General features: G+C 36.2%; 1 protein-coding gene across 2 annotated transcripts in view; it reads left to right on the plus strand.

Annotated features, from left to right (window-relative positions):
* The window catches only part of NBN (nibrin), a 52,565-nt gene that overhangs the window by 24,033 nt on the left and 1,991 nt on the right, over positions 1 to 26,541 (plus strand). For both annotated transcript variants that reach the window (XM_086695642.1, XM_086695643.1), the window contains exons 8-14: positions 1,877 to 1,974; positions 5,445 to 5,571; positions 7,762 to 8,034; positions 9,963 to 10,407; positions 16,398 to 16,469; positions 17,632 to 17,787; positions 19,347 to 19,460. In XM_086695642.1, the coding sequence (XP_086551768.1) occupies positions 1,877 to 1,974; positions 5,445 to 5,571; positions 7,762 to 8,034; positions 9,963 to 10,407; positions 16,398 to 16,469; positions 17,632 to 17,787; positions 19,347 to 19,460 (1,285 nt within the window). The remainder of the gene's footprint in view (positions 1 to 1,876; positions 1,975 to 5,444; positions 5,572 to 7,761; positions 8,035 to 9,962; positions 10,408 to 16,397; positions 16,470 to 17,631; positions 17,788 to 19,346; positions 19,461 to 26,541) is intronic.

Raw genomic sequence — 26,541 nt, forward strand, 5'->3', positions numbered from 1 at the left:
ATATCCTGTTACTTTTGTTAGCCTCCCCTTTATTTCTAATGTATCTGCGGTCTTTTTTTTTTTTTTTTTTTTTTTTTTTGTAAAAATCCTCATCTGTAAGTAAAGTTTTTGTCCTTTTTTTTTAGATCCTTATACCTCTGATACTTCTCTCCTTTTCTATCTTTCTCTGTTCATACCTACTGGAACCTCTAGAGTAGTGTTGAATTAGGGTTAGTAGCCACATTTATCTCACTATTGACTTTAAAAGGATTGTGTTTCCCCATTTAGGATGACATAGTATCTGTGTAGCATTTTTAATTATATGTTAAAAATGTTTTTATTTTATGGAGCTAAATTTTATAATTAATTTACATAATTTACAGTTTCAAAAAAGGGTAATAAAATATCAATTTTGAATTACCTGAATTATAAATAGATATGTGATCACTTGATTTTAATACTTTATTTTTTTAATATTTTTAAAATATTTTTTGAATGTTTTTTTATTTTTGAGGGTGAGAGACTCAGAGTGTGAGCTGGGAAGGGTCAGAGAGAGCGGGAGACACAGAATCCGAAGCAGGCTCCAGGCTCTGAGCTGTCAGCACAGAGCCCGATGCGGGGCTCGAACTCACAAACGGTGAGATCAGACCTGAGCCGAAGTCGGGCACTCAACTAACTGAGCCACCCAGGAGCCCCATAAAATTTTTTTGTTTTCAAAAAATGGTTTTATTATTTTGAGAAAGAGAGCGTGTGCACACAGAGGAGGGGCAGAGAGAGAATCCTAAGCAGGCTCCACACTGTTAGCACAGAGCCCAGCACAGAACTCAGTCTCACGAACCATGGCATCATGACCTGAGCCGAAATCAAGAGTCAGATGCTTAACTGACTGAGCCACCCAGACGCCCCTATTCTGCTTTAAAAATATATTTTAATATGGTATTGTCATAATTGCACATACGGTTGAATCTTATTTACATAAACCTAGGACGTAAACAAAATGTTTAGCATTTGAAAAAGACTTTTTAAACTACAACCACTTAAAACATCTTTACAATAAGCATTTAAAGGAGTTTTATAGTTCTTAAAGTCTGAGGTAGTGTTTCTATATGGCAGTTATTGTTTCATTCACAGAAAACAGAAGGTACGTACCGTTCACTGTATGATTCTTTAATAAGTTTGCTTAATACATGTAAATTTGGTAAAATGATTTTATTTACTAAACTTTAAATTATAAAACATGTATAGATACAGCTTATGATAGTTCTTTGTAGTTTTCTCTCTCCTTCCCTGTCTACCGTCTTCTGTCTCTCAAGTTTTATCTTTGGATCCTAGTATTAGGTTTGCTTACAAAAATTTCTTTTAGGGGCTCCCGGGTGGCTCAGTCAGTTGAGTGACCAACTTCGGCTCAGGTCATGATCTTGCAGTTTGTGAGTTCAAGCCCCGCGTCGGGCTCTATGCTGACAGAGCCTGGAGCCTGCTTCGGATTCTTGTCTCCCTCTCCTCTTTGTGCTCTGTCTCTGTCTCTCTGTCTCAAAAATAAATAAATGTTAAAAATTAAAGAATAATATATTGCTTCATCGGGGCATTACTGTTTTTTGTTTTTGTTTTGTTTTTAATTCTAAAAATTACAGAATTTCAGAACTGGAAGTCTCTATATCCTTTATTCTAGGTTTTATTTCCAGATGAAATAACCGAGTTACTAAAAGGTGATGGGCTTGCCCAGTGTAGCATTGCCCCAATTTAGTAGGCCAGTACTCAGTGTATTTGAAATTCTCTCCATACCGTAAAATTGTGATACCTCTTTAAGGAAGGAATAAAAAGATTCAACTTGGTACCACTTTAATAAGAGTTGTTAGTTTCAGTATACTATCATACTTAATCTGTTTTATTTTCACAGGCAGGGTCTTAGACCTATTCCTGAAGCAGAAATTGGATTGGCAGTCATTTTCATGACTACAGAGAATTACTGTGATCCTCACGGCCAGCCAAGTACAGGTAATTAAAGCATTATTTTCTTGATTCTATAACATCTTTATTCATAACTTGATGATAGACTGTATGCATATTACTCTGTACTTGTCAGGGATGACCATTTTCACCATCTTTTAACACTCTATCCGTTTATTTATTTGATAAATATTTGTAGCTGCCATGTACTGGGCACTATTGCTAAGTGCTGAGGATACAGTGGTGAATAAAGTAAAACAAGATACCTGTTCTTGTGAACTTTATGTTCTAAAGGTCAAGATTCAGTTAATAAACACATTGGACAAGTTCATGTAAGGCCAAGCATAAAGAGAAAGCTAAAACAAGACCTGAAATTTTCTCTCTGTAACTTCTACTCACGAGGTCTGCTGCCATTCCTTCTCAACAGCCAGTGCCCCATTTGAACCTTCTGTTGTCTGATTGTCCTGAGGGCTGTTGTAATTGCACCAATGATGGTCCTGTCTCCATAGTCCCCTGTACAGTTAACATTTCACTTTGCCAATAGAATCAGCTTACCTTTTCTTAAAACCTTTTACTAGCTCATTATTTATGAAGTAAAACCCTGAGCCCTTCATCCAGAGTTCTGAGCCCTCAGCAGTTTAGCTGATAAAGCCTTTCTCCCATCTTCATCTTTTTAAAAATACATCTCCCTACAGTATATATGTGTCATATTATTTATAGTTTCCACACTCCTTGATCTTGCTCATCATGGTCCCTGTTCTAGAATGTCAATACCGCTCTTCAAAATTTGATTCATTCTGCAAATGCTTACCTACTTCATGAAGTTTTTCTAAGTTGTTTTGTCTCCCATAACTCTCCAAATCAGAATTATTGTGTCTTCTGTACCCCAGTAACTTTTTTGCATTCCAGTTAGCGTTTCTTCTTACTTTGAAATGTAACCAGTTTCCATGCCTCTTTCAGCCACTAGATTAATTATCTGTTACTAATTTTGGATTCCCTGACAGCACCGCGCATAGTACTTGTTTGTACTAGGTATGAATGTTTCCTTAATTGAACTAAATTGTTGGTACACAGGATTATCTTTGCCAGTGTGGAGCAACAAAGTTTTATCATCCACTGTTGGAAATGTGTTATGGCCAAAAGGGCCTTAGAGATCATCTAATCTGTCTTTCTTTCAAAAGGTAAGAGAGCTCTCAAGGCTGAGAAAAGATAAGGTTCCGTAAATACTTCATGTTCAGCCCAATCCTAAAGTTTGGGTGTTTTGAACACTTAGGCTAGTACCTTTTCTATTGTATCATTTCATATAGAAACAGGGTCATAAGGAGTAAAAAATCAACATTACAATCAGTAGTATTAACTTCTTGCAAATGCACATAGGTGGGTCTATATAGTTTCCAAGTCCTAGACATCTGACTTATAAACAGTTTTACACCATAACCTGTTGTGGGGGAATAGACAAAATCATGTATCTTTCCCTTTCTCCCCTCCTTACTTTCTTCCTTCCATATTTTTTCATTTATTAATTCAGATATTTATTGAATATTTGTAATATACCTATAATCACTTGGAATAAAGAGGTGAGCCAGTCAGATTCCTTCCTATATAGTATTTTCAGCAAGGAGAACATTATAAATGTTTTGTTGACAAACATCACTTATTTGGGATCTTTACATTCTACTTATAGTTTCTTTTAGTAATAATGTAAGTATTTGTAATTATTATTTTTTACAAACTTAAGTGCACGCTGACATGAATTCTAAGGATATGTGTGTTTAAGGAGATGCGAATGAGCTTCTAAGGAGGTCATATAAGGAAAGTGACAAGTCATTTATATACCTGAATTTGGAATCAGCAATAAACATTTATTTAGCACATCCTATGTCATGAGGACCTAACAAGTGATAATTTAACTTAGTAGATGTCAACTTTTTAAAATTTTCTTTTAATAATTTAATTCCATTAACTTATTTATATGTACTGTCTGAAATGTTGCTCAGGTACCAAAGATTTAGATATGAACAACAGCCAGTTCCTACTCTTGAGATTCCAAGTCTAATAAGGGAAAGAAACAAGTAAACAAGCGTAATATAAAGTGATGATAACAGCTAATACAGTACTTGCATAGTACTTACTGTTTCCACGCATTTTTTTTTTATTATTTATATATGAAATTTATTGTCAAATTGGTTTCCATACAACACCCAGTGCTCATCCCAAAAGGTGCCCTCCTCAATACCCATCACCCACCCTCTCCTCCCTCCCACCCCTCATCAACCCTTAGTTTGTTCTCAGTTCTCAACAGTCTCTTATGCTTTGGCTCTCTCCCACTCTAACCTCTTTTTTTTTTTTTTTTTTCCTTCCCCTCCGCCATGGGTTCCTGTTAAGTTTCTCAGGATCCACATAAGAGTGAAACCATATGGTATCTGTCTTTCTCTGTATGGCTTATTTCACTTAGCATCACACTCTCCAGTTCCGGAGAAACGGGAACCCTCTTGCACTGTTGGTGGGAATGCAAATTGGTGCAGCCGCTCTGGAAAGCAGTGTGGAGGTTCCTCAGAAAATTAAAAATAGACCTACCCTATGACCCAGCAATAGCACTGCTAGGAATTTATCCAAGGGACACAGGAGTACTGATGCATAGGGGCACTTGTACCCCAATGTTCATAGCAGCACTCTCAACAATAGCCAAATTATGGAAAGAGCCTAAATGTCCATCAACTGATGAATGGATAAAGAAATTGTGGTTTATATACACAATGGAATCCATGCATTTTTTTAAGTGCTCTCCATGTATCAATTCATTGTGCCTCAAAACAAAATGATCCAGATTCAATGAATGAGGAAACTAAGGCATAGAGAGGTTAAATAATTTAATGCAGGTCGTGTAGCTGATGGTAAGTGTGCAAAAAGTTAACAGTGTGTTGTAAAGGGTGGTATGGGAGCTGAAATGAAGGATACCTAATTCAGTGTGGGAGGTTCAGAAAAGTATGCTGGAAGAGTAGCACTTGAATTAAGTTGTTGTTCTAATTAATGAAAAGATGAAGTAATCATTATGGTTTTCTGGAGTGACCACAAAATTTGTGCCTAAAACTATTTATGTCTTTTTTTTCAGATAGTATTCCTTCAGAAAGTGAAACTCACTTTAATTTTGATTTGTGTAGACCAAGTAGGGTCGATATTCTTTCTGTGGGGAAGAAATGCAATTTTTTGGCCTACTGACTTAAAGCATAATTTGAATTATAATTTGTTGGTTTTATTTTTATTTAAGATTATAATACTTCATGAAAGATTTGATGTAGCTTTAAAATGATTTGATGCAGATAAGCCCATTACAAATGCCAACAAGCTGCTTTTAGGCTATTTCGTTAAGTATTTGTTGGCTCCACTGACTGAAGATATGTGTTCTGTGTTACCAACTTACTTTCCTTGGCATGGAACAGTGTAACCATTTTAAGTGACAAAATGTTCATCTTGTGTCTAGCAGTTATGATTCTTCCTTTTGCTTGTGTGATTTACAGCATTGAAGATGACTCCAGGGCCAAGCTTTTCCCAAGGCTTGTCTGTCAATGAAAAACTAATGCTAAGTGCCCCAGTGAACACTACAACATATGTAGCTGATACGGAATCAGAGCAAGCAGATACATGGTAAAGCTTCATTGTTAACAGACACTTAATTCTATCAGTGAGTTAATAGTATATTTATGAAGTAAAGTCAGTGCCATTTTCAGATTAGTTCTTAGGAGATAAAGTATGGGAGAATGGGATGTCATGTTTTAGGGCAAGATTGGTGAACTTTCTATAAAGGACCAGAGAGTAAATATTTTTGGCTTTGTGGGTCATTGATCTCTGTCACATCTATTTAGCTTTGCCATTGTAGCATGAAAACAGCCTTGGACAACATGTAAATGAATGTGTGTGGTTGTGTTCCAATAAAATTTAATTTACAAAAATAAGTGGGAGGCCAGATTTGGTCCGTAAGCCATAGATTGCTAACCACTGTCTTACAAAGTTTTTTTGTTGTTGTTTCTTAGAAATGCACATGGAAGACCAAAAAGAATTATGTACTTTTTTTGTGACTGGTGAAATAACTTTGAAATAAATGTGTACTGTATAATGTTGCCTTTATCTGAATATTACAACTTTGGAGATACTTTTTTTTTTTTTTTATGTTTGTTTTTGAGAGAGACAGAGTGTGAGTGGGGAAGGGGCAGAGAGAGAGAAGGAGATGCAGAATCTGAAACAGGCTCCAGGCTCTGAGCTGTCAGCACAGAGCCCGATGTGGGGCTCGAACTCGGGAACAGCAAAATCATGACCTAGGCTGAAGTCGGACACTTAACCGACTGAGCCACCCAGCCGCCCCTTGGAGATCCTTTCTGTGTTTCTACCTGGCTATCTAAACAATTAATATTTGTTTGTGAAGATAGTTTTCTGGTAGTTCTCTATTTGAAGAGGACTTTTTTGTTCTTTGGGGTTTTTTTTGAGCAAGGGCAACTCACATATATTCTTCGGTATTTTTCATTTAAGATAGTATATTTTAAATAATCCATAATAAACTATTCATATTGAAAGATATTTGTGATATCACTATATTGGATCATATTTAAAATTTTAATATATCCTTTTGTTATATTGAGGTCAGATATAACTTTAGAAATTTTTTTTAATGTTTGTTTAGTTTTGAGAGAGAGAGCGCAAGCATGGGAGGGGCAGAGAGGGAGACACAGAATCTGAAATTGGCTCCAGGCTCTGAGCTGTCAGCACAGAGCCCCACATGGGGCTCGAACCCATGAACCATGAGGTCATGACCTGGGCCGAAGTTGGATGCTTAACCGACTGAGCCACCCAGGTGCCCCATATGTAACTTGCTTTTTTTTTTTTTTTTAAACGTTTATTCATTCTTGAGAGACAGAGACAGAGCATGAGCAGGGGAGGAGCAGAGAGAGAGAGGGACAGAATCCGAAGTAGACTCCAGGCTGTCAGGACAGAGCCCAATGCAGGGCTTGAACCCATGAACCGTGAGATCGTAACCTGAGCCGAAGTCGGACACTTAACCGACTGAGCCACCCAGGTGCCCCAGCCTAGATGTAACTTTTTAAAGAGAAACTATTAATGTTTTGAAAGTCATCTGTATGACCACTTTAGTTTTTTGTGAAATAAGAATATTTGTGTGTGTGTGTGAAATAAGAGTATTAAAGGCAGTATATGTTTAACCATACATTGTAGAACCATGTGTGTGTTTTTGATATTTTTCTGGTAGAGAATAGAGTTCTGTTCTAGGGACTACCATCTGGCTGGAATATAACCATTATTAGTTCATCTGTATTCTTGCCATCTGGGTAGAATATAGCCATATCAGTTCATGTGAATCTAAATTTATCTAATTTAGTTCTAAAGGGGATCTAAATATCTCCTTATAGATGATGCTGGAATTGTAGAAGATTGTTCTTTTTCTGATTTTCCTTTTTTTAATTAATTTTTTTACATGAAAATAATTCTGAAATTTTAAAGTAATAATTACCTAGGTTATCACCTAGTTTAATTTTTAATAGAATACTAGGGTGATACTCATGTGTGTATGGTAGTTTTTTATAATAGAGTATGCTGGACATTGTGTGCTGTAAGGAATGAAGAAGAGAAAGTTATCATTTGTCTTTAGGGAGCTTTGATGAAAAAGGAGTGACTTTCTTGAGGTAGTGAAATATATTCATTTAATTATTGTCTAAAGATAATTATGTTCTAAAGCTGTATCAATAGTACTATTTAGAGGACTTTGTTTCTAGATAAAAATTGCTGTAAATCCACTTGTTTACCTTGCATTCTTTTCTTTTGCTACAGCATGGATTTGAGTGAAAGACCTAAAGAAATCAAAATCTCCAGAGTGGAACAGAAATTCAGAATGTCTTCACAAGAAATATCCGCTGCAAAGGAACCCCACAAAATAAGCTCTAATGATAATAATACAGTATCAAATACTCTGGTTAGGATGAAAATCCCAACCTCTCAGCTTTCACCAAATAAATTCTCAGGTGTAAATAAAAGTAGAGATCGGGCTTCTCAGCAGCAGACCAACTCCATCAAAAACTACTTTCAGCCATCTACCAAAAAACGGTATATTTTAAAATAATGCCTCTGTGTCTCTGAAAAATATTAATATCTGTTATATGATTATAGAATGGCATTTAGTCTGTGTTCTGCTTGAAAATGCTTCTGTGGAAAACTGACTCTTTGACCTCATGCCCTTTCAGAAATGTCCAAATCTCCTCCTTCACTAAGGTCATTGTAGATAGATTATTTTTTCCTAGAAAGCTTAGCTTACCTGATATTTCATTTTACCATGCTTCTTTTGAAGAAGAGCTTTCCCACACCTCATTCTTTCAACTTCTCTTACCTCCTCTAAGACCATGCTTTCAGGTAGTTTCTCAGTTTCCAGTGCCTTTAATTATTCTAGGTCCTTCTCTTTTCAAAAGCTGTCTGTCCCTTTTATTTTTTGAAACCTTCCCTTGACTTGGTTCTTTCCTCTAGCAAATGCCTTTTGTCTTTCACAATCACTATTAAACTTCTTAAAAAAAGATATTACTGTTACTGCTCCCATTGCTGTATGAAATAATTCTTAACCAGCAATATTTCATCTTGACATGATGTCCTTGAAAAGTAACCATTGACACAGTTGCTAGCTCTAGTGGCCTTTGGTATACTCAACTCTTGAATCTTTATTCTCCTTACAGTGTCTTCTCGGAAGTAGTAGTAGCTTCTGGTTGTTTTGCTTCTCTGCCCCCTTTGAGGACTTCTTTCTTTTTTCATACTACTGCTTTTTATGTGTTGTATGTGGTACCTTCAGAGTTTCATGACTTTATTACAGATGATCAATATATTTGGCCTTAACTTAACCTTTAAACCTCACTTCTGCTTTCCCACAGGAATTTTCTGCTGTTTTCCCAAATAATTCACCTAAATCTTTTCTCCTCTGTCATCGATTATGTGTTTTTTCTATTAGTAGTTCACTTTATCAAAATCTTTGACTCTCTATTCTACCCCCCCAAAACAGTATTGTAACTCTTATTTTCATTGTTTCCTAAATTCCTCCCTTTTCATCTGTTTGTATTGCCAGCTCTCTGATTTAAACTGTACCTAAATTATTGCAGAAACCTCTTGATAAATCTGTCCAGTACCCTGATACTATATTTGTGTTATTAAAATATCACCTTGATTATTCCAAATTAGCATGAATTCAGTAAACTGTTGGGAAGCAGAGATGCACATTTTTATGTTCCCTGTGGATGTTAGAAGTACAGTATATAAATGAATAAACTATTCAGTACTTAAACAGTATTGTATAGAAAACTCTTATAGTCACTTTTTAAAAAAAAATTTAATGTTTATTTTTGAGAGAGAAAGAGACAGCACTAAGTTGGGGAGGGGCAGAGAGAGGGAGACACAGAATTCAAAGCAGGCTTCAGGATCCAAGCTGTCAGCACAGAGTTCAATGCAGGGCTCGACCCATGAACTGTGAGATCATGACCTGAGCTGAAGTCGGACGCTTGACCAACTGAGCCACCCAGGCGCCCCATGTATTCACATATTAGTTGCAGTGTATAGTCTGTGCTGTATTGTGGATAGAGCTACTCTGACTTATTACCTTGAATTAGCTCTCATTAACCCATCAGGTTTTATTTCCAAGGTAATTTTTCCCTGCCTGCAAGTTCCCTACATTATAAAGTAAGCTGTTGTTTCCCGGCAACAAATCCTCTGTATTTTTATATCTGCCTACCTTTTCCTCTCCATTGATTTATTAGCTACTGCTGCCTTAGCAGAGAAGATAGACTTCTCCCTGTTGTTTTAGCCGTTGGGTTGGCAGTCCTATGAAAGCAGTAGTCTATATGAATTATGTACTTTTTTAAGATGTCCTTTTTTTTTATTCCCAGTAATATTAATAAAAACAAGAATATTATGCATTAAATGGGAGGAAGTGAATATTGCCAGATATCAGCTGCGTTCATTTTCTGTTTTGTTTTCTTCTCTCCTTTTTTAAATCTAAGGGAAAGAGATGAAGAAAATCAAGAAATTTTTTCACCCAAATCAGCAAGAATAGAAATGTCTTGTTCTCTGTTAGAACAGACACAACCTGCTCCACCCTCAGTATGGAAAAATAAGGAACAGTCTCTATTTCAGAGTGAGCTTCTGGAAAAGAAACCAGATAACTTACTTACAGATACAGATTTAAAATCCACTGTGAAAAGTTCTGCCAATGAATCTCTTTCTGCAGACAAACTAAGATCAGAAAAAAGAAAAGAAATTGATGATTTAGCCATTGAAGATGAAATATTGGAAGAGTTACTCAACACAAAATCAGAGTTAGAAATTGGAGTGAAAGTTCAAAAACAAGAGGAAGATGTCAATATTAGGAAAAGGCCAAGATTGGATATAGAAACAAATGGCACTTTTAATTATGATGAAGCAATATCAGAAAGTAACAGAATATCTGTAAGTAACCTTTTTTAATGAGAAGTATCACAGACAGAAACTTAGAAGATTAAAAAGAAATTTAAGACAGTAGAAGCATCCACTGTTTCCTTGAAAAAGTTCATGTGTTCAGCACCCAGTATTAAGTGTAAGGATTTGTTGGTGGATAAGGTAAATATTAAAAATAGTGTTTCTTTGACAGTATATAATAAATGACAACAAACTGTTGTTCATGATTAATATAGTTCCAGGCTGTATTATTACTATACTATTATATGAGACCTTTGGCACTGATGGTAAGTATAGGAGATGCCTTAATAGAGCAAGCAGACATACAAAAATGAAGAAAGTTAGTAAAACAAACTATGAAATAAATTGTTAGATAAATCAGGTAAAACATCAGTAGGAATTTTTATTTTCATTTTGGTCTTTAATATCCTATTTTCATGAATGTCAATAACTTGTCTTACCACTTTGATCTAAGAAAAGTCTTCAGATTATTTTGTATTTTATGCCTACGTTGCCCACTTCTGTAGAATAGTTAGGTCATTAGGTGAGAGCATGGACCTGATGAAGTAAAAATATAATATTCTGATCTTTCATTTAGGTTGATTAGCTCTACTCTTGTTCATGGTTGTGGTCACTCCCCTCCTGTAAATGGCTACTGCATAAGGACAGGACTGAGTAAAAGGATAAAGATTAAGTGGTTGGAAGGTATAATGATTTAATAAGTATTTGTTAACCTAGTGTGTATCAAGCACTGTAAATCTATAACTACTGTTGAGAAAACAAAGTAGGTGTCCTGTTTAGCCTATATATTGGCATCTTCCTATGAGAGAAAATCCTTATTATTTGTTAGTTTATTTTGAGTGAATCTTAAATGCCTTTCTGTGGATCAGATGCATCAGAATCAGCTGGTGAGCTTTTTTTTTTTTTGAACTTTATTTTTAGAGAAATAGGGTGCATGTGAGCAGGGGAGGGACAGAGAGAGCGGTGAGGGGCAGGGGGAGAGAGAGAGAAAGTGAGAGAATCCCAAGCAGGCTCCATGCCATCAGTGCAGAGTAGAGCCCAACCCAGGGCTGGAACTCACAAACCACGAGATCATGACCTGAGCCAAAATCAAGAGTCGGACACTTAACCAACTGAGCCACTTAGGCACCCCAGTTGGTGAGCTTTTTTAAAAATATGGATACCCAGACCAAAATCCCCAAAGATTCTGATACATCCAGTTTTCTTCCCAGAAAATGCTCCCTCATTTTTAGTTCAGAATTCCTTTTGCTGTCTTTAAAAATTCTAAAGTCAGTGGCTTAAATAAGGTAGGGTTCTTTTGTTCCTATAAAAGAAGCCCAGGGGGACAAAACATAAGAGATTCTTTTTTTTTTTTTTTTTTTTAAACGTTTATTTATTTTTGAGACAGAGACAGAGCATGAACGGGGGAGGGTCAGAGAGAGAGGGAGACACAGAATCGGAAGCAGGCTCCAGGCTCTGAGCCATCAGCCCAGAGCCTGACGCGGGGCTCGAACTCACGGACCGTGAGATCGTGACCTGAGCCGAAGTCGGACGCTCAACCGACTGAGCCACCCAGGCGCCCCAAAACATAAGAGATTCTTAAATATGAAGAACAAACCGAGGGTTACTGGAGAGGTTGTGGCAAGGGGGATGGGCTAAATGGGTAAGGGACATTAAGGAATCTACTCCTGAAATCATTGTTGCACTATATGCTAACTAACTTGGATGTAAATTTTTAAAAATAATAAAATAAGCCCAGAAGTAGGTAACCAAAGCTGCTTGGAAGTTCCATGGTATTAATTTCTTAGGTGTCTCTTTTTCTCTCTATTAGGTGGCACCTCTAGCCATCATGTCAACTTTCCAGGGAGAAAGAACAAGGTGGAGAAGGGGACAGGGTAAAAAGGCCTCTCCACTTAAGTTCCCCCTCACATTCTAAGGAGCTCTTTCAGAAACCTCACTTTATAACTTTGGTTATTAGCCAGAATTTAGTAATGGTCTGCATGACTCCCTATCCCTCACCTTTAGTCTACAAGAGAGTATGGGAAATGTTTTAAGGTTGACACATTGCTGTCCCTAACAAATTTAGCATTAGATAAGTAAGGAAGAAAGAATAGACAGTGAGATCCTGTTTAGCCAAATTGAGAACTTCAGAGAAAGGGAGGTTCTTTATTATCAAAGATTAGCTGTCACTTTACAGAAGAGGTTACTTGAACCAAGTGGTTTATATATCCTGTAAGTTACTTGCTTAGCAATTTCCACTAGAGTGGAACTTCTCGTTGGTTTCATGTGGTATTGGTGAAGTCCAAGGGATGATTTCCTAACTACATTTAATAAATTTGTATCTCTTTATAAAGGTATGTTTATTTGTATTATGAATTTACAATGTTATTTTAGCTCCAGACTATTCCAAAATTTGTGTTCAGACTACTTAATACTATAAGCATTTAATCTTTAGAAAGTTAGACTCTATTTATATTATTTTCATTACACCATGGAAATGCATTTCCCTTGCAGTGTATCTTTCCTCCTGTACTCATTTTTAGTTTTTTCTGGTATGTTCTTATTTTCTTTCTCTAGTCTTGTGCTATTACATGCTTTCATTTTTTTAATAGCCTTTTTTTTTTCTTCTATCCCAGATTGGTCCACTGTTCACAGTGGCTACAGCTCTGTCTGAAAATGGTTATGGTTTTAATAGCAGAACTCTTTGGCCCCTCCTGTATGGCTGTTAATATTCTGAAATACTCTGCATTGACTGCACATTCTCCCAGGGTTCATGGTCACTCAGGGTTGGGCATTTGATCCTAGAGTGGGAGAGACAGGAAGTGATCGTTATACACCAGTGATAAGGGGTTTAGTAAACAGTCTTTTGTGTATCTGAAAAGACCTTTCATTTAATAGCTGAGCTTTACGTGCTGTATATTGATACTAGGGCATACAGTTACTTTATTTTGTTCTGTGGTTCTGTAGCATAATTTCCTCTGTCCTTACTTTACTACTTTAGAATTCATAACATTCCAAATAAAATTACAGAAATCTTCTGGAGGGTGAATAGTGATTTGATTGTGATATACTTTTGGGTATATTAAAAGTTCAGTCACTGTATTCTAACACTCTACATATTTAGTAAGAGCCTGTTATTTTGCTTTCAGTGTAAGATAATTTTTGACAACTTTTTATTTTGAGATAATTGTTGATTCACATGCAGTTGTAAGAAATTATATAGAGAGATCCAGTATACCTTTCATCCTGTTTCCCCTAATTGTAACATCTTGTATAATTACAGTACAATATCACAACCAGGAAGTTGACATTGATGCAGTTCATCAACCTTAAACAATGGGAGATTATTTTTAATTTTTTCACTTTTATCGTTTTAAGAATTTGTTGTTGGAAAGTCCTTGTAGATGAGATGTTCATGGAATAAAGGAATTGCACTTATTTTTTTTAGCTGTGGAAGTGATTATCAGGAAAAAAGTTCTTAATCCTTTCATTTAAAAAACTTAATGTGGGGTGCCTGGGTGGCTCAGTCGGTTGAGCGTCCGACTTCAGCTCAGGTCACAATCTCGCGGTCTGTGAGTTTGAGCCCCGCGTCGGGCTCTGGGCTGATGGCTCGGAGCCTGGAGCCTGTTTCTGGTTCTGTCTCTCCCTCCCTCTCTGCCCCTCCCCCGTTCATGCTCTGTCTCTCTCTGTCTCAAAAATAAATAAACGTTAAAAAAAAAAATTAAAAAAAAAAACTTAATGCAATTTTAAGGCAAAAATGTGAAACTTCTCTTTGACATTGGATTCCTTAGATAGATTTCTAAAATCTGTTGATGATAGAATCACTCTTTTTCTATTTTGGGATTTAAATATAGGTTCTAGCACATTTATAATACTTTCTATAAGCTGAAATAGAAAGCTTTTGACTAGATATTCCTGCTAGAAGTTTATCCTTATATATATGACAGCTGTGCCTGTGTCGTGGCCTTACAGTTTCGTAGTCTCACAAAATGCAAACATGACTCATCCTTCTTAACATTTCCTCTTCTTTTTTTTTTTTTTTTTTTTTAATTTTTTTTTTTCAACGTTTATTTATTTTTGGGACAGAGAGAGACAGCATGAACGGGGGAGGGGCAGAGAGAGAGGGAGACACAGAATCGGAAACAGGCTCCAGGCTCCGAGCCATCAGCCCAGAGCCCGACGCGGGGCTCGAACCCACGGACTGCGAGATCGTGACCTGGCTGAAGTCGGACGCTTAACCGACTGCGCCACCCAGGCGCCCCACATTTCCTCTTCTTAATAGCACCCACTGAATGCAGAGCATCTTTTCTTCACCTCATTCTACCCTCCTGTTCTAAATTAAGGTTTCCACTTCTCTTAACTACAGTATCTTCCAAAACCTAGTAGTAATACGTACCACTTACTGGATATCATCATTCTGTTTATAGCAATTCTGCAGTGAAGCAGTACTATACACATTGAACTGATTAGGAAATTGACAGTAAGGTATTAAGTAACTTGACAAGGTTGCTTAGCTAGGTTTCGAACTGGGACGAAAATGTAGGGCTACTCTGCTCTTTTGGCAATTCCTTTTATCAGCTTTCTTAGAATGACATTCATTTATCCAGTTACTCCAGGCATTGGGCATGCTAACATGAAAGGCTGTCTGAGAGGATAAGTTTGCTAGGCCTTTAAAAGGTAGAATCTCCAGGGACGCCTGGGTGGCTCAGTCGGTTACGCATCCAACTCTTGATTTTGGCCCAGGTCATGATCTCATGTTTGTGGGTGTGAGACCCGTGTTGGGCTCTGCACTGATGGTGCAGTGCCTACTTGGGGTTCTCTCTCTCCTCTTTCTCTCTGTCTGCCCCTCCCCAACTTGTACTCTGTTTCCTTTTCAAAATAAATAAATTAAAAAAAAAAAAAAAAAAAAAAAAGAATCTCCAAGACTTGGTGATTGACTCAGCATGAGAAATGGAGAGAGAAGAAAAGAGTATAGGATAATTCCCAAGTTTAGAGTTTGAGTGCTTGGGTGGGTGGTAACATGATTCTCTGGGATGGGAAATAACTGCTCAAGAGGATGAGCAAGTTTGAAGGAGTGGGGCAGTATAAGGGAGAAAGGGCGGGGGTGTAAAATGTTCTGATTGTGATTAACTTGCAGTGGGTGATGTATATGAAAGTAGTGAAAGGGCACATGGTAGGCTTAGTATAAATTTTTAACCTTACTATTGATAAAAGTATTAATTCTCTTTAGTCCCTAAGCAAAAACAAAGTATGTACATTTGTTTTTCTGTCCTTTCTTTCCAACTTTTTATTACAGTTTTTCTGAATTTAATATTGAATCATTGAAAATTTGATGTAAAATCGTATGCTCCCCTAGTGTACCCAAGGGATTATAGTTTTTACTGAAAGTGTCAGAAAGCCATCTATATAATATGCTCTTGTCTGGAACCTGGTCTGGATATTGGATGTGAAGGAAACTACAAGGCAGTTTGCATTTTATTGCAGACATATATCTTGAGTAATTAAAGTAACCCTATTTCCTTTTTCCTGGATTAAGGGCAATTTAAAATTAAATAATAAGTGTAAATTTAGATAGAATCCTTTAAAAATGTTTCTATTTTAGAGTATAAAAGTAGTACATAGCTATGTAGAAATATAGAAAATCAAAACATAACAATTTGTTGATAATCCTACCTACCATCTGTAGATAACTATAGATAATATTGTATTTTATTTATTAATTTTTATTCTGCAAACTTAGAATCAACTGTTAATGTAATTTCATAGCCATTTTTACTCATTTATACTATGGTCACATCTCATATTGTAAAATAACTGGTATGAACTTAGATTGTGTCCTCTTTGCTCTTGTAATTCATACTGCAGTGTCTTTTTTTACGTAGATTTCTATTCTCAGCTTTTCTAGGAAAGATACTTGAAAATCAAATAACTGGGTCAAGAACATGAATATTTTTAAAGTTGCCATTTTATAATTTCTATGAACAGTATTTTTATTTCTTTAGCAAGAAAATGAAATTGGGAAGAAATGTGAGTTCAAGAAAGATACACTGTGGTCAACTAAAGAAGAACTATCTGTAAGGAAATTTTTCTTTAATTTTTATAAAGATTTGACTTAATGAGCAACATCTGATCAATTACTATTAGTTTACGTTCTTAGGATTCATTATTTCCCTTTGTGTAATTTTGATCTATTTCATAGTCACGCTTACTCTGGGCATAATTTGATCATATTATAATCATGAGATAGCAAAAAGAGGATAGAGAAAAGCCTGAGTATAATTCCCTGCCTTCTGCATAAATGTGTGATCCTGAACAAGTCACTTACACATTTATGGACCTCAGGTCTTTATAAATAATCAGGTCAGCACTTTTCCAACAGGGTGATCATTTATATCAGATAGAGGAATGGATGTGAATTATTTCTAAATGCTAAAACACATTTACAAAAGTATTAAGTCATTGTTAATTTATTAGAGTTCCTAATTACATTCTGTCACTAATAGATGAACCTTGTCTTTTGACTTTCCACTTTTTTTCTTTCTCTCCCTGTCTTTATTTTAGTCCTGTTAGCAACTTCCACTTGAATAGGCAGTAAAAGAGTAAAAAACTTAGATGGTCAGCCTTGAGTTGCTCTGACAATGTTGGTATGTAACTAGTTGGTTAATAGAAAATGACCTAAAGAATCTCATCCAGTAACAGGAAGAATCTTCAGGCTGATTTAATACTGTCAATCTGCAATTAAAAAATGGCTTTCAGTTAATGAGTAATGAGTGTGTCCAGAACTAATGATTTTTGGAGATGTGAAAAATAATGTTACTGAAAATCCAAGGAAGCTTAAATATAGTAGATGAGAACTTGTAGAACAGATTGTTACACTAATGTTAGTTCATGGTTTTTATGATAAGAAGTAGACAAAACAGATTCCTTGCTGAGAAAATATATAGAAGATGAAGTATTGAGATGATATTCATTGGAATAAGCTACTAAATTAAAAATGCTAAATAGTTTTAGTCTTCTGTCATAGATGAGTGTATAGAGTATTTGAGTAAGTAATATTCTGGTTTTGAAGTAGTTATGATTTGATTTCCAAATACAGAGTTTGGGTGCCAGAAATAAACCTTTTTTACTGTTTTTTTTTTTCCCTCAGGTATTTGAACTTTTTCTGTAGATGCCCAAATAAGTAATTTTCTTTTCCTTATCTTTTCTGCTTATGTATCCGTCGTAACCCCGTTTAAGATCAAAGATGAGCTTCAGGGTGATGGTGATATGTTTCCAAGGAAGGTGTTACTGACTGAATTTAGATCACTGGTGGTTAGTAACTTTACCTCCAGAAATACACCCTGTGTAAATAGTGATTATGGTCAATTAAAGAATTTCAAGAAATTCAAAAAGGTATGGTATTCCTTTAACTACAGTATCACCAGAGGGCAGCGTTTGAAATGTTTTTAGAAATACTGTTGATGCTAAATAGTAAAAGCGGTTCATGTTGAAAACTGATACTATTTCTTCTGCTTAAAACAGTTAAAATTATTCTAGTAAGAACATAAACTGACAGTTAATGAATATGTGAATAAATATATGTTGAGTATATAAAGAATACATGGAAACAAATTTCATTGAGACTGAATTCTTTAAAGGGTGCTGTTTACCTGGTCTTCTCCACCTTAAGGGGCAGGCTTTAGGCTATATTGAAAGGGTTTGTCTACTTATAATAATGATCTCTGGCTACCTGAAAGGACCTGAAAGTCCTTAACTCAGGACTTTATGAAGATAATAGATCTGTTTAAAATAACAGCACATTAAATAATGAAAAGTAGGCATTTTACTGTTATGTGTATATATAAAAAATATAAATATGTACCTGAGTGTTACCATCAGCCAGAGTTTCTTCTTTTTTAGGAACTGATAAGGTATTTAGTTTGTCAATATGACTAAAAGGATATTTCCGATCCAGTCTGTATTTTGTTGTCTATTGCTGGGATATTTGCTTCTTGTTCCATACCTACTACTTACTACTACCTTTTGCTTAAGCAATTAATCAGAATACAGTTAATTTTTTTAGTGGTTTCTGTGGAAGACTGCCTTTCACTAGAATATGATCTGTTTGATTCTTGCTGTGACTATGAGGTATTGTAGCTTTTTCTCTCTAATGTGAGCTACTATTAACATTTGTTAATTTTTTGCTTACTATGACAATATGTAAAAGGTTCTGAACTCCCCTTTCTTCTACTTAGAGTGGAAGATGGAAATACCTCCCATTAGATGGCACCCACTTAATTCTTTTCCATCCCTCAGGTGTAGCACATGAATACCACAGGGTTATTCTTAACCGAATGGTTATTTCATGTTCAGTGTCATGTTACCAAGTCTCATTGTTGAATCAAAATTCAAAAGACATACTTTTTTTTTTTAAGTTTATTTATTTATTTTAAGAGAGAGCACGCAAACGAAGAGGTAGAGAGAGAAAGAATCCCAAGCAGGCTCCGTGCCATTAATGCAGAGCCAACGCAGGGCTCAAACCCACAAACTGTGAGATCATGACCTGAACTGAAATGACAGAGTCAAACACTTAACCAACTGAGCCACCCAGGCACCCCTGATACATATTTTATATTAATGAAGTTACCAAAGATAAAGCAATCCGTGTTGGCCCAGGGATGGCCAAGAGCTATAAAGTAGTACAAACTTCTGGAAAGCAGTTTGGAAAAATTTTATTTTTTAAAAAAATTTTTTTGAAGTTTATTTTGAAGGGGGGGGGGTCAATGGGGGAGAGGCAAAGAGCAAGGGAGAGATAGAGAATCCTGAGGCTCGAAGCTTCACACTGAGCTCGACACAGGGCTCAGTCTCATAGCTGTGAGATCATGATCCAAGCCAAAATCAAGAGTTGGACGCTTAACTGACTGAGCCACCCAGTTGCCCCTAATCTTACTACTTTTACTTTTTTTTAACAGGTCATATTTCCTGGAGCAGGAAAACTTCCACACATCATTGGAGGATCAGATCTAATAGCTCATCATGCTCGGAAGAATACAGAATTAGACGAGTGGTTAAAGCAGGAAATGGAGGTTAGTAGGGAGTGAGGCCTAGTAACTTGCTTGGTTTACATTCTGGTCCCTTGTGGTTTCTTTAGAGCACATCCTTCGTAAAACCAAACTTAAGATAATTGGCCTAAGGTCATTCATTAAGGAAAATTCCTGAGTTACAGAGCATTAAGGTTAATTTCTATCTTTACATAATGCTTCTTTAGAGACTTTTAGATTTATTAGTTAAAAAAGATGGGACCCAGACAAATGAGTTAAGTTTACATCCTAATGTAGAGGAGAGAAAAGACATTTAACCAGCAAATAATAAAAGAATACTAAAAGATAACTGTTAAAAGATGGTTGTACAGTCATACGGGGGATATTACAAGTAATATCAGTTATATAGTATGTGAATGAACTGGGCTTTCCAAATCTGGAATTATCTTTCAGCAGTTCTGAGAATTTCTCAGTCCTTATTTTAGTATTACCTTGTTCCTGTTTTTCTATTGTGTCTCTTTTTTCTTGTATATTAATTTTTTAAGGAATTGCCATAATTTTTCCATAGCAACTTCACCATTTTGCATTCCCACTAATATGTGCAAGGGTCCAGTTTCTCCACATCCTCTCTAGCACTTCATTTAGTTTTTTTTTTTTGATAATGTACATTTAACTGGTGTGAATCTCAATGTGGTTTTGATTTGCACTTTCCTAATGATTAATGATGTTGAGCATCTTCTCATATGCTTATTGGCCATTTGTGTATCTTGTTTGGAGAAATATGTATTCAAAAATCTCTTCTGATTGTCAGATTGTTTATCTTTTGTTGTTTTTGAATTATGGGTGTTCTTTGTGTATTTTGGATATTAGTCCCTATTATCACATATATGATTTGCAGGTATTTTCCCTTTCTCTGGGTTGCCTTTTCACTCTGTTGATTTTGTATTTTGATGCACAGAAATTTTAAATTTTGATGTAGTTCAGTTTATCCGTTTTGTTGTTGCTTACCTGTGCTTTTGGTATTATATCCAAGAAATCGTTCCCAAATCAAATGTCAGGATTTTTTCCCTTTTTTCTTCCAAGAGTATTATAGTTTAGCCCTTATATTTAGATCTTTGATTTTGAGTTAATTTTCATAAGGGGTGTAAGGTTAGAGTCCAACTTCATTCTCTCTAGTTACACTTTCACACTTTGGTTCAATGATACATGAACATAACATCTCGATGGTGAAGTGGGGGAATCTCAAGCCAGTTATACTATTGACAACTGTTTGCTGTGAGAACCTTGCCTTAATGCCTCCTCCCATAGGCAGTTGTTACTGATCCATCTCATTTTTCCCCAGAGTCTAAGTTTTAAGAAGGTAAGAGAAATCATTAAATAATGTTGGTTGATTATTAAGTAGTAATTATTTACATTTAGTTCATATTCTTAAACTTTTAATTATGAAAAGTTTTCAAACATACACAAAGAGAGGAATGAAACAAACCTCAAACACAGGTTCAACAAATATCAGGATTTGCACATCTTGCTTCATCTGTTGCCTTTCTCAACTTTTTTTTCTTTCTGGAGTATTTTTCTTTCTGGAATATTTTAAAGCAAATCCCAATCATTTTTCATTTCATTTTTATTTATATGTTCAAACATACAGATTTCTGATCAAGTACATATTATGTCAGAGTGTGTCTTCCTATCACTTTACAGTAGGGTACTTAATATAATCAATTCATGTTCAAAACCCTAAACTAGGATCAGCAGCATAATTTTGATACTTGAAATTGCTTTAAAGTTTTATAATTTCGCATACTTGCCTTATGGCATGTCTTCGATCATATCTACAACTAATATGTTGCCTAAGTCTCAGGAAACCAAATCTCAGTTATGACATTGCTCTTTTGGGAAAATATAAACTGCTTTACAGCTCTCCATGTTAGAATGTGATTTTTCAAGAACTCACTGTTTACACATAACAGCTGTATATATTTATATACTGCTATAATGAGAACTCACAGGAAAGATTATAAAAATAAGCTTCTCTTTTCTTTCAAATTTTTTAAGAGAGCACGTGTGCATGGGGGTGGGAGAGGGGCGGAGAGAGAGGGAGAGAAAGAATGCCAAGCAGGTTCTATGCTGTCATTGCAGAGTCCCATGGGGCTCGATCTCACGAACTGTGAGATCATGACCTGAGCTGAAATAAAGAGTCAGACGCTCAACCGACTGAGCCCCCCCAGGGTCCCCTATGCTTCTCTTTTTTTTTACTTTCTTCCTAGGTGTTTTGAGTCCTAGTGGATATTATGTAAAAAGACCATCTACCTGATTCATAATTCTTTCAACCCCTGACTTTTTTTTAACTGGAGAATTTAATAAAATTAAGTAAAGTGGACAACTTCTGCCATAGAGGAAGTTACTGCATGGAAGTTAAGATTTCAGAAACATAGGACTATTGAATTGAGAGATAATCAAAGGCCTCCTCTAGGGTTAGAATGTTTTCTTCTTAGTCTTTGTATTGCCTGATTGTCCAGTCCTCCTGGAACCCAAAGGTGGGCTCCAGATAGGTTGTCTCAGCAGGCTATTTGAAGTAGGGCCACTTGGTAATTGAGGGGTGAGGATAATAACTCTTCCCTGAACTCTACAATTTTATATCCCTTTCTTTATCTTATTTTATATATATTTTATCTTTTTTTTTTTTCTCTGTAATTTATTTCTTGGTAACTTCTCCACATTGTCTTCCAGTTTGGTACTTTTCCCTTCCACTCTGTCTAGTTGGTATTCCCACCCATTCATTAAGTTTTCACTTAGCCTATTGTATTTTTTCAATTTTGGATGTCTGTTTCATTCATTTCTAAATCTTGTTCCCTGCTGATATTTGTAAGCTCTTCTTTTGTTTTCTGTGCCTAAAATGCTTGTTGCTATTTATGTTTGTGCTAATCATCTCCTATGGAGCCTTGTTTCCAAGTACATATTTTGTGATCTTTTTATGTGAACCACTCATTTTCCTTGTAGTTTGATCTGTGGGAATTCCTTGAGTTATAATCTTCCAGAAAAGATATGTTGTGTCTGCCAGTCTTGTTCTACTACTAGGAAACCACTTTAGCCTCAGCTGGTGATTTTCTTGGATTACCTAGGTAGTTAATTCCTAGGATCACCTAAAGTACTCAGAAACCTGAGTGAAGGCCAGCTTGTCATTATAAACTTGATAGTTTTTTTCTTTCCTTCACCCTGTGCTAGGGTCAAGGCAGACAAGTTTCTTTCTTACCTTCTTTTGTGTTGTAGACTTTATTCCTCTTTCTCCCTTAAATGCTGGAGTCTTTTCTTAGATCCCTCATCTTTGATTTTCTCTCATATCACTCATCACCCATTGCAGACATCAAAGGCAGAGCCCAGTTTTTTTTATGGTTTGTGGATACCCACAGAGGAGGGCAAAAGCTGGCTGTGTTGTTAACTTCTCAGGGTTTTTATTCTTCTTCATTGTGGGTTTAATGTAGTCTCTAGCAATTTGTTTTTAAAAATGCTTTTTAATTAAAAAGTTGTTACAAAGGTCACTAAAAAATGGAGGTTGTTCAGGGTCACTTAGGATATGTAGTGTCAAAAAATGGAAGAATGAAAATGACATCTTTCCTCCTTTCTTTTTTGAAAGACTAAATGGCCTTACTATTTAAAATGTGCATTTCAAAGAATTATGGTGCTGCCCAAAAGAATGATGAGGTTACAATCCTGAAGTCCAGAAATAACCCATGTAAATTCAGTAAACTATTCCAGACGTCTCTTTATTGAGGAGGAGTAATAGCTAGGACAGAGTGCAAGAGAAGGGGAGGATCGATAGAAGAAAGTAAAGCTGAAAGCATTGCTGAATTTGTGCAAGTGTTTCTTCTCAAGATATTTTGTTTTCTGAGATGCATCTAAGACCAAGGGGTGATAGATACGAAAAAAAAACCACTATCAGATTAGAATCAGTATTTGTTTCAAACTGCCTATTTGATTTTCGATGGTTTTTGGCTCCCTGCTGTCAACAGTGAGGAGATTGTACTTCCTCCATTCTCCCTGCCCCCGCCCATCTTCTGACAGTCCTTTCTTACCTCCCTTTTAAAGGTGATTTGCACTTGCAAGTCAGAAGCAGTGAGAATGTGTCTCAGTGTTTCCCAGTTCTCCATTTGTTTTCCCTAAAATACAGTATGTTATTTTGATCTGCAGATGCATTTCTTTTTATTTCAAGGAACCCTTCTGTTACATCTTTGAAAGCATTTTTCTATTTGCTGGGTTCTGTATATTTAAGATGTAACCATCCTTTTATTAGATCACCTTTACTCTCTATACCCATTTCTTCTGCACTCCCTGTGGTTTTCTTAAGCTCTTTCACTGTGTCAAAAATTCAAATTTCAGTTGTGTCTGTGTTATTCTTCGTCAGCTATATGACCCTGGGTGGATTACTTGATTACTTTATGCTTGTGTTTCTTCCTGTGTAGAATGGGAATAATAATAGTACCTCCGTTTCACAGAATTTTTGTGAGAATTAAGTCAGATGCTATTTATAAAGCATTTATAACCATGGAAAGAGTCAGTGTTAGCTATTTCTAATTTATTTGATTCTGAAATGGTGTTATTAATAGGTCTCAGTGTTTTAGCATTTGTTCCCTTCTCATCGTCATTGTGTTTTGTCATCTAACTTTTTGGTTCTCCTTTTATTGCTTTCATGTTCTTACTAACTTTATTTTTTGATCCTTGGATTGTTATTTCTTGCAGACTAAGTTCTTCATTTATTTTGCATGTTCTGTTCCAGTTGCTGTCCTTTGTTTCCCCTTTAGTATGTGGAGTAGTTTTTGGTTTTCTATGATCTTGGCAGCTGTTTGGAGTACAATACCCTGTCCAGATACTGTTTGCTTTGCGAAGCATCCTGTGCTATTTTATGCAGGGATTACAATCTAAAGACAGTTTGTGAGGCAAAAAGTGAATGTAGTTGAAATTACTCTTACCCGAGCTCTTAGCTTTCTGGTGGAGAACGGAATGACCCTCGTGCCTCTGTACCGTCATTGTGGCAGTGTGCTCGGGGCTGTAGTGCATGTCGCATCTGGTTTCTGTTGCCTGGAGACTTTGAATCCAGGAAAGGAAAGGCTCAGCTGGACCTGTGCATCGCTTTCCTGGGGTTGGAATTAAATGTGTACCAGGGAGCGTATCTTCTCCCAGAAGACAATCACCTGCCATTTTAGGTTGTTTACCTAATTTGTCAGGGATGTGTGGCGCCTGTGCCTGGTCAGTGTTAGTCCCACTCACTTCCCCGTGCCATTTGTCCCTTCCCAGCAGCCCACCAGCGGTGTTTTCTTTTGCCTGCTCAGGCTGCTTTTTCCCAAAATTGGAGTATTGGTAAGCATTCTCAGGTTGGTTTTAGTTCTGTGGCATTGTTTCATGTGCTGGGGCAGTGTTAGAAACATCTGCATCAATCTTTTGGTTCTTTGCAGGCCACTTTTTTCAAGCCTGTGGCTCCTTGATTATTATGGCTGTAAGGTTTTACTCTTCTTGGACGGGGAGGGTTGAGAGAATGACAGTGTAGCTGCTGACTTTTTTCGGTCTTTTGTTTATTTGATTAGAATTAGTAGAGTCTGTGTTCCAGATTTATTCCACCAAATCTCTCTTTGCTAGAACAATTTTAGGTGAACTAGGTTGGATTCACTCTTTAAGATAATAGAGTTGACTTTGTTGTGCAACTACACTGTCTGTATAGAAGTATGTTACTGCTTTGACATCATACTTCCCCAGGCTGGTCCCAGCCGCTGTTCTTAAGTATCTTTTGCCTTTCTTTCATTCTTTGTCAGTTCTTCCTTTGGTGCTTCTGCTGTAGACCAGTCTTTGTTTTCATAATCACTGAATCTGTTCCTGAAGTTTCCTTCAGTTTAGGATATTTTCATTCTGTGCATTAAACATAATAATTCTTTGAGACATTATCCAACCTGATTGGAATTTTGAAAGACTGGAGATGTAATTCTCCCAAACCTTTAAAAAGATGTCAGTAATATGAGGATTTCTATTTCTTAATACTATTTTACTTAATGTTTCTACTAAGACACATAAAATAAAGCTGATTTTTCTTTACAATTGTTCTTTATTATAAGTTTAAAATTAGCATCCCCTGCTGGGAAGCCTTTAAGGATAATTATGATAATGATACCAGCCACTTTTTTTGACAGCTCCTTGATAAAAATCATTATCTTCCCATTTATGTGCTGCTATACCTATTAGAAAATGTGGAAAGATGTAATTTCATTTTGATATTTCCCTGTATGAATAGAAAACCATTCTGGAAGAATCCCTGCAAGTCCTTCATCTAGGCCCTTTCCACAGATTCAGAAGCTCTGTAATAGCCTGTTAAGACCTGGTGGTGCTCCTTACTTACGAAGACCTGGTCAAATCCTGTTCTTCATACGACAACCTTAAGTTACTTAATCTAACTCTTTGTTCCCTTATTGGTTAAAACTAGGATAATAGTCTAATAGTAGTAATGAAGTTATATGAAGATTAAATGAGATTTTTTTAATAAAGACTTTTAAGATAGTGTCTGGAAATACACAAATGTAAGTTATTAACATAAAAATAAACAGTATGTACATTCAAGGAACTTCTGGTCTTTTAGGGAAGATATGATACAGGGTGGAAATTGATACGACAAATCTGAGTTGTAGAGCTGAAGTTTTATGGGGGTTCTTCATAGCGGATGTTATTTTTAAATGAAGAGGATTGGATAATCATTGGTAAAGAGGTGAACATGTTCCTGGGCACATAGGAGGCCCTAAATTATTATTGAATGAATGCACACTGAAAGATTGTCAGATATGGGAAGAGGAAAGAAAAGAGGTAATCTTCTGGGCAGAGAGAAAAATATGAACAAAAGCAGAGAGGGATGAGATATTTGTTGGGAGGTGAGTCTGGTTGGTTGGTTGTTTTGTGATTGAGTTTTAACAGACATACAGGGTTTATGAAGAGGGAGGTGAGAAATGACTGAGAATGTAGAATGGAGCCAGATTATGAAGGTCTTTTCCCATTTTAAGGGTCACACTCAAGAGTTTGTGTTTCCTTTGGTAGGTGGAAGAAGTCACTGAAGGGTTTTGAATGGCACATGGTAGGATCATAGCTACACTTT

The sequence above is a fragment of the Puma concolor genome, chromosome F2, assembly GCF_028749965.1.
Source record: "Puma concolor isolate L17-30 chromosome F2, mPumCon1.1.hap2, whole genome shotgun sequence".
Lineage (NCBI taxonomy): Eukaryota > Metazoa > Chordata > Mammalia > Carnivora > Felidae > Puma > Puma concolor.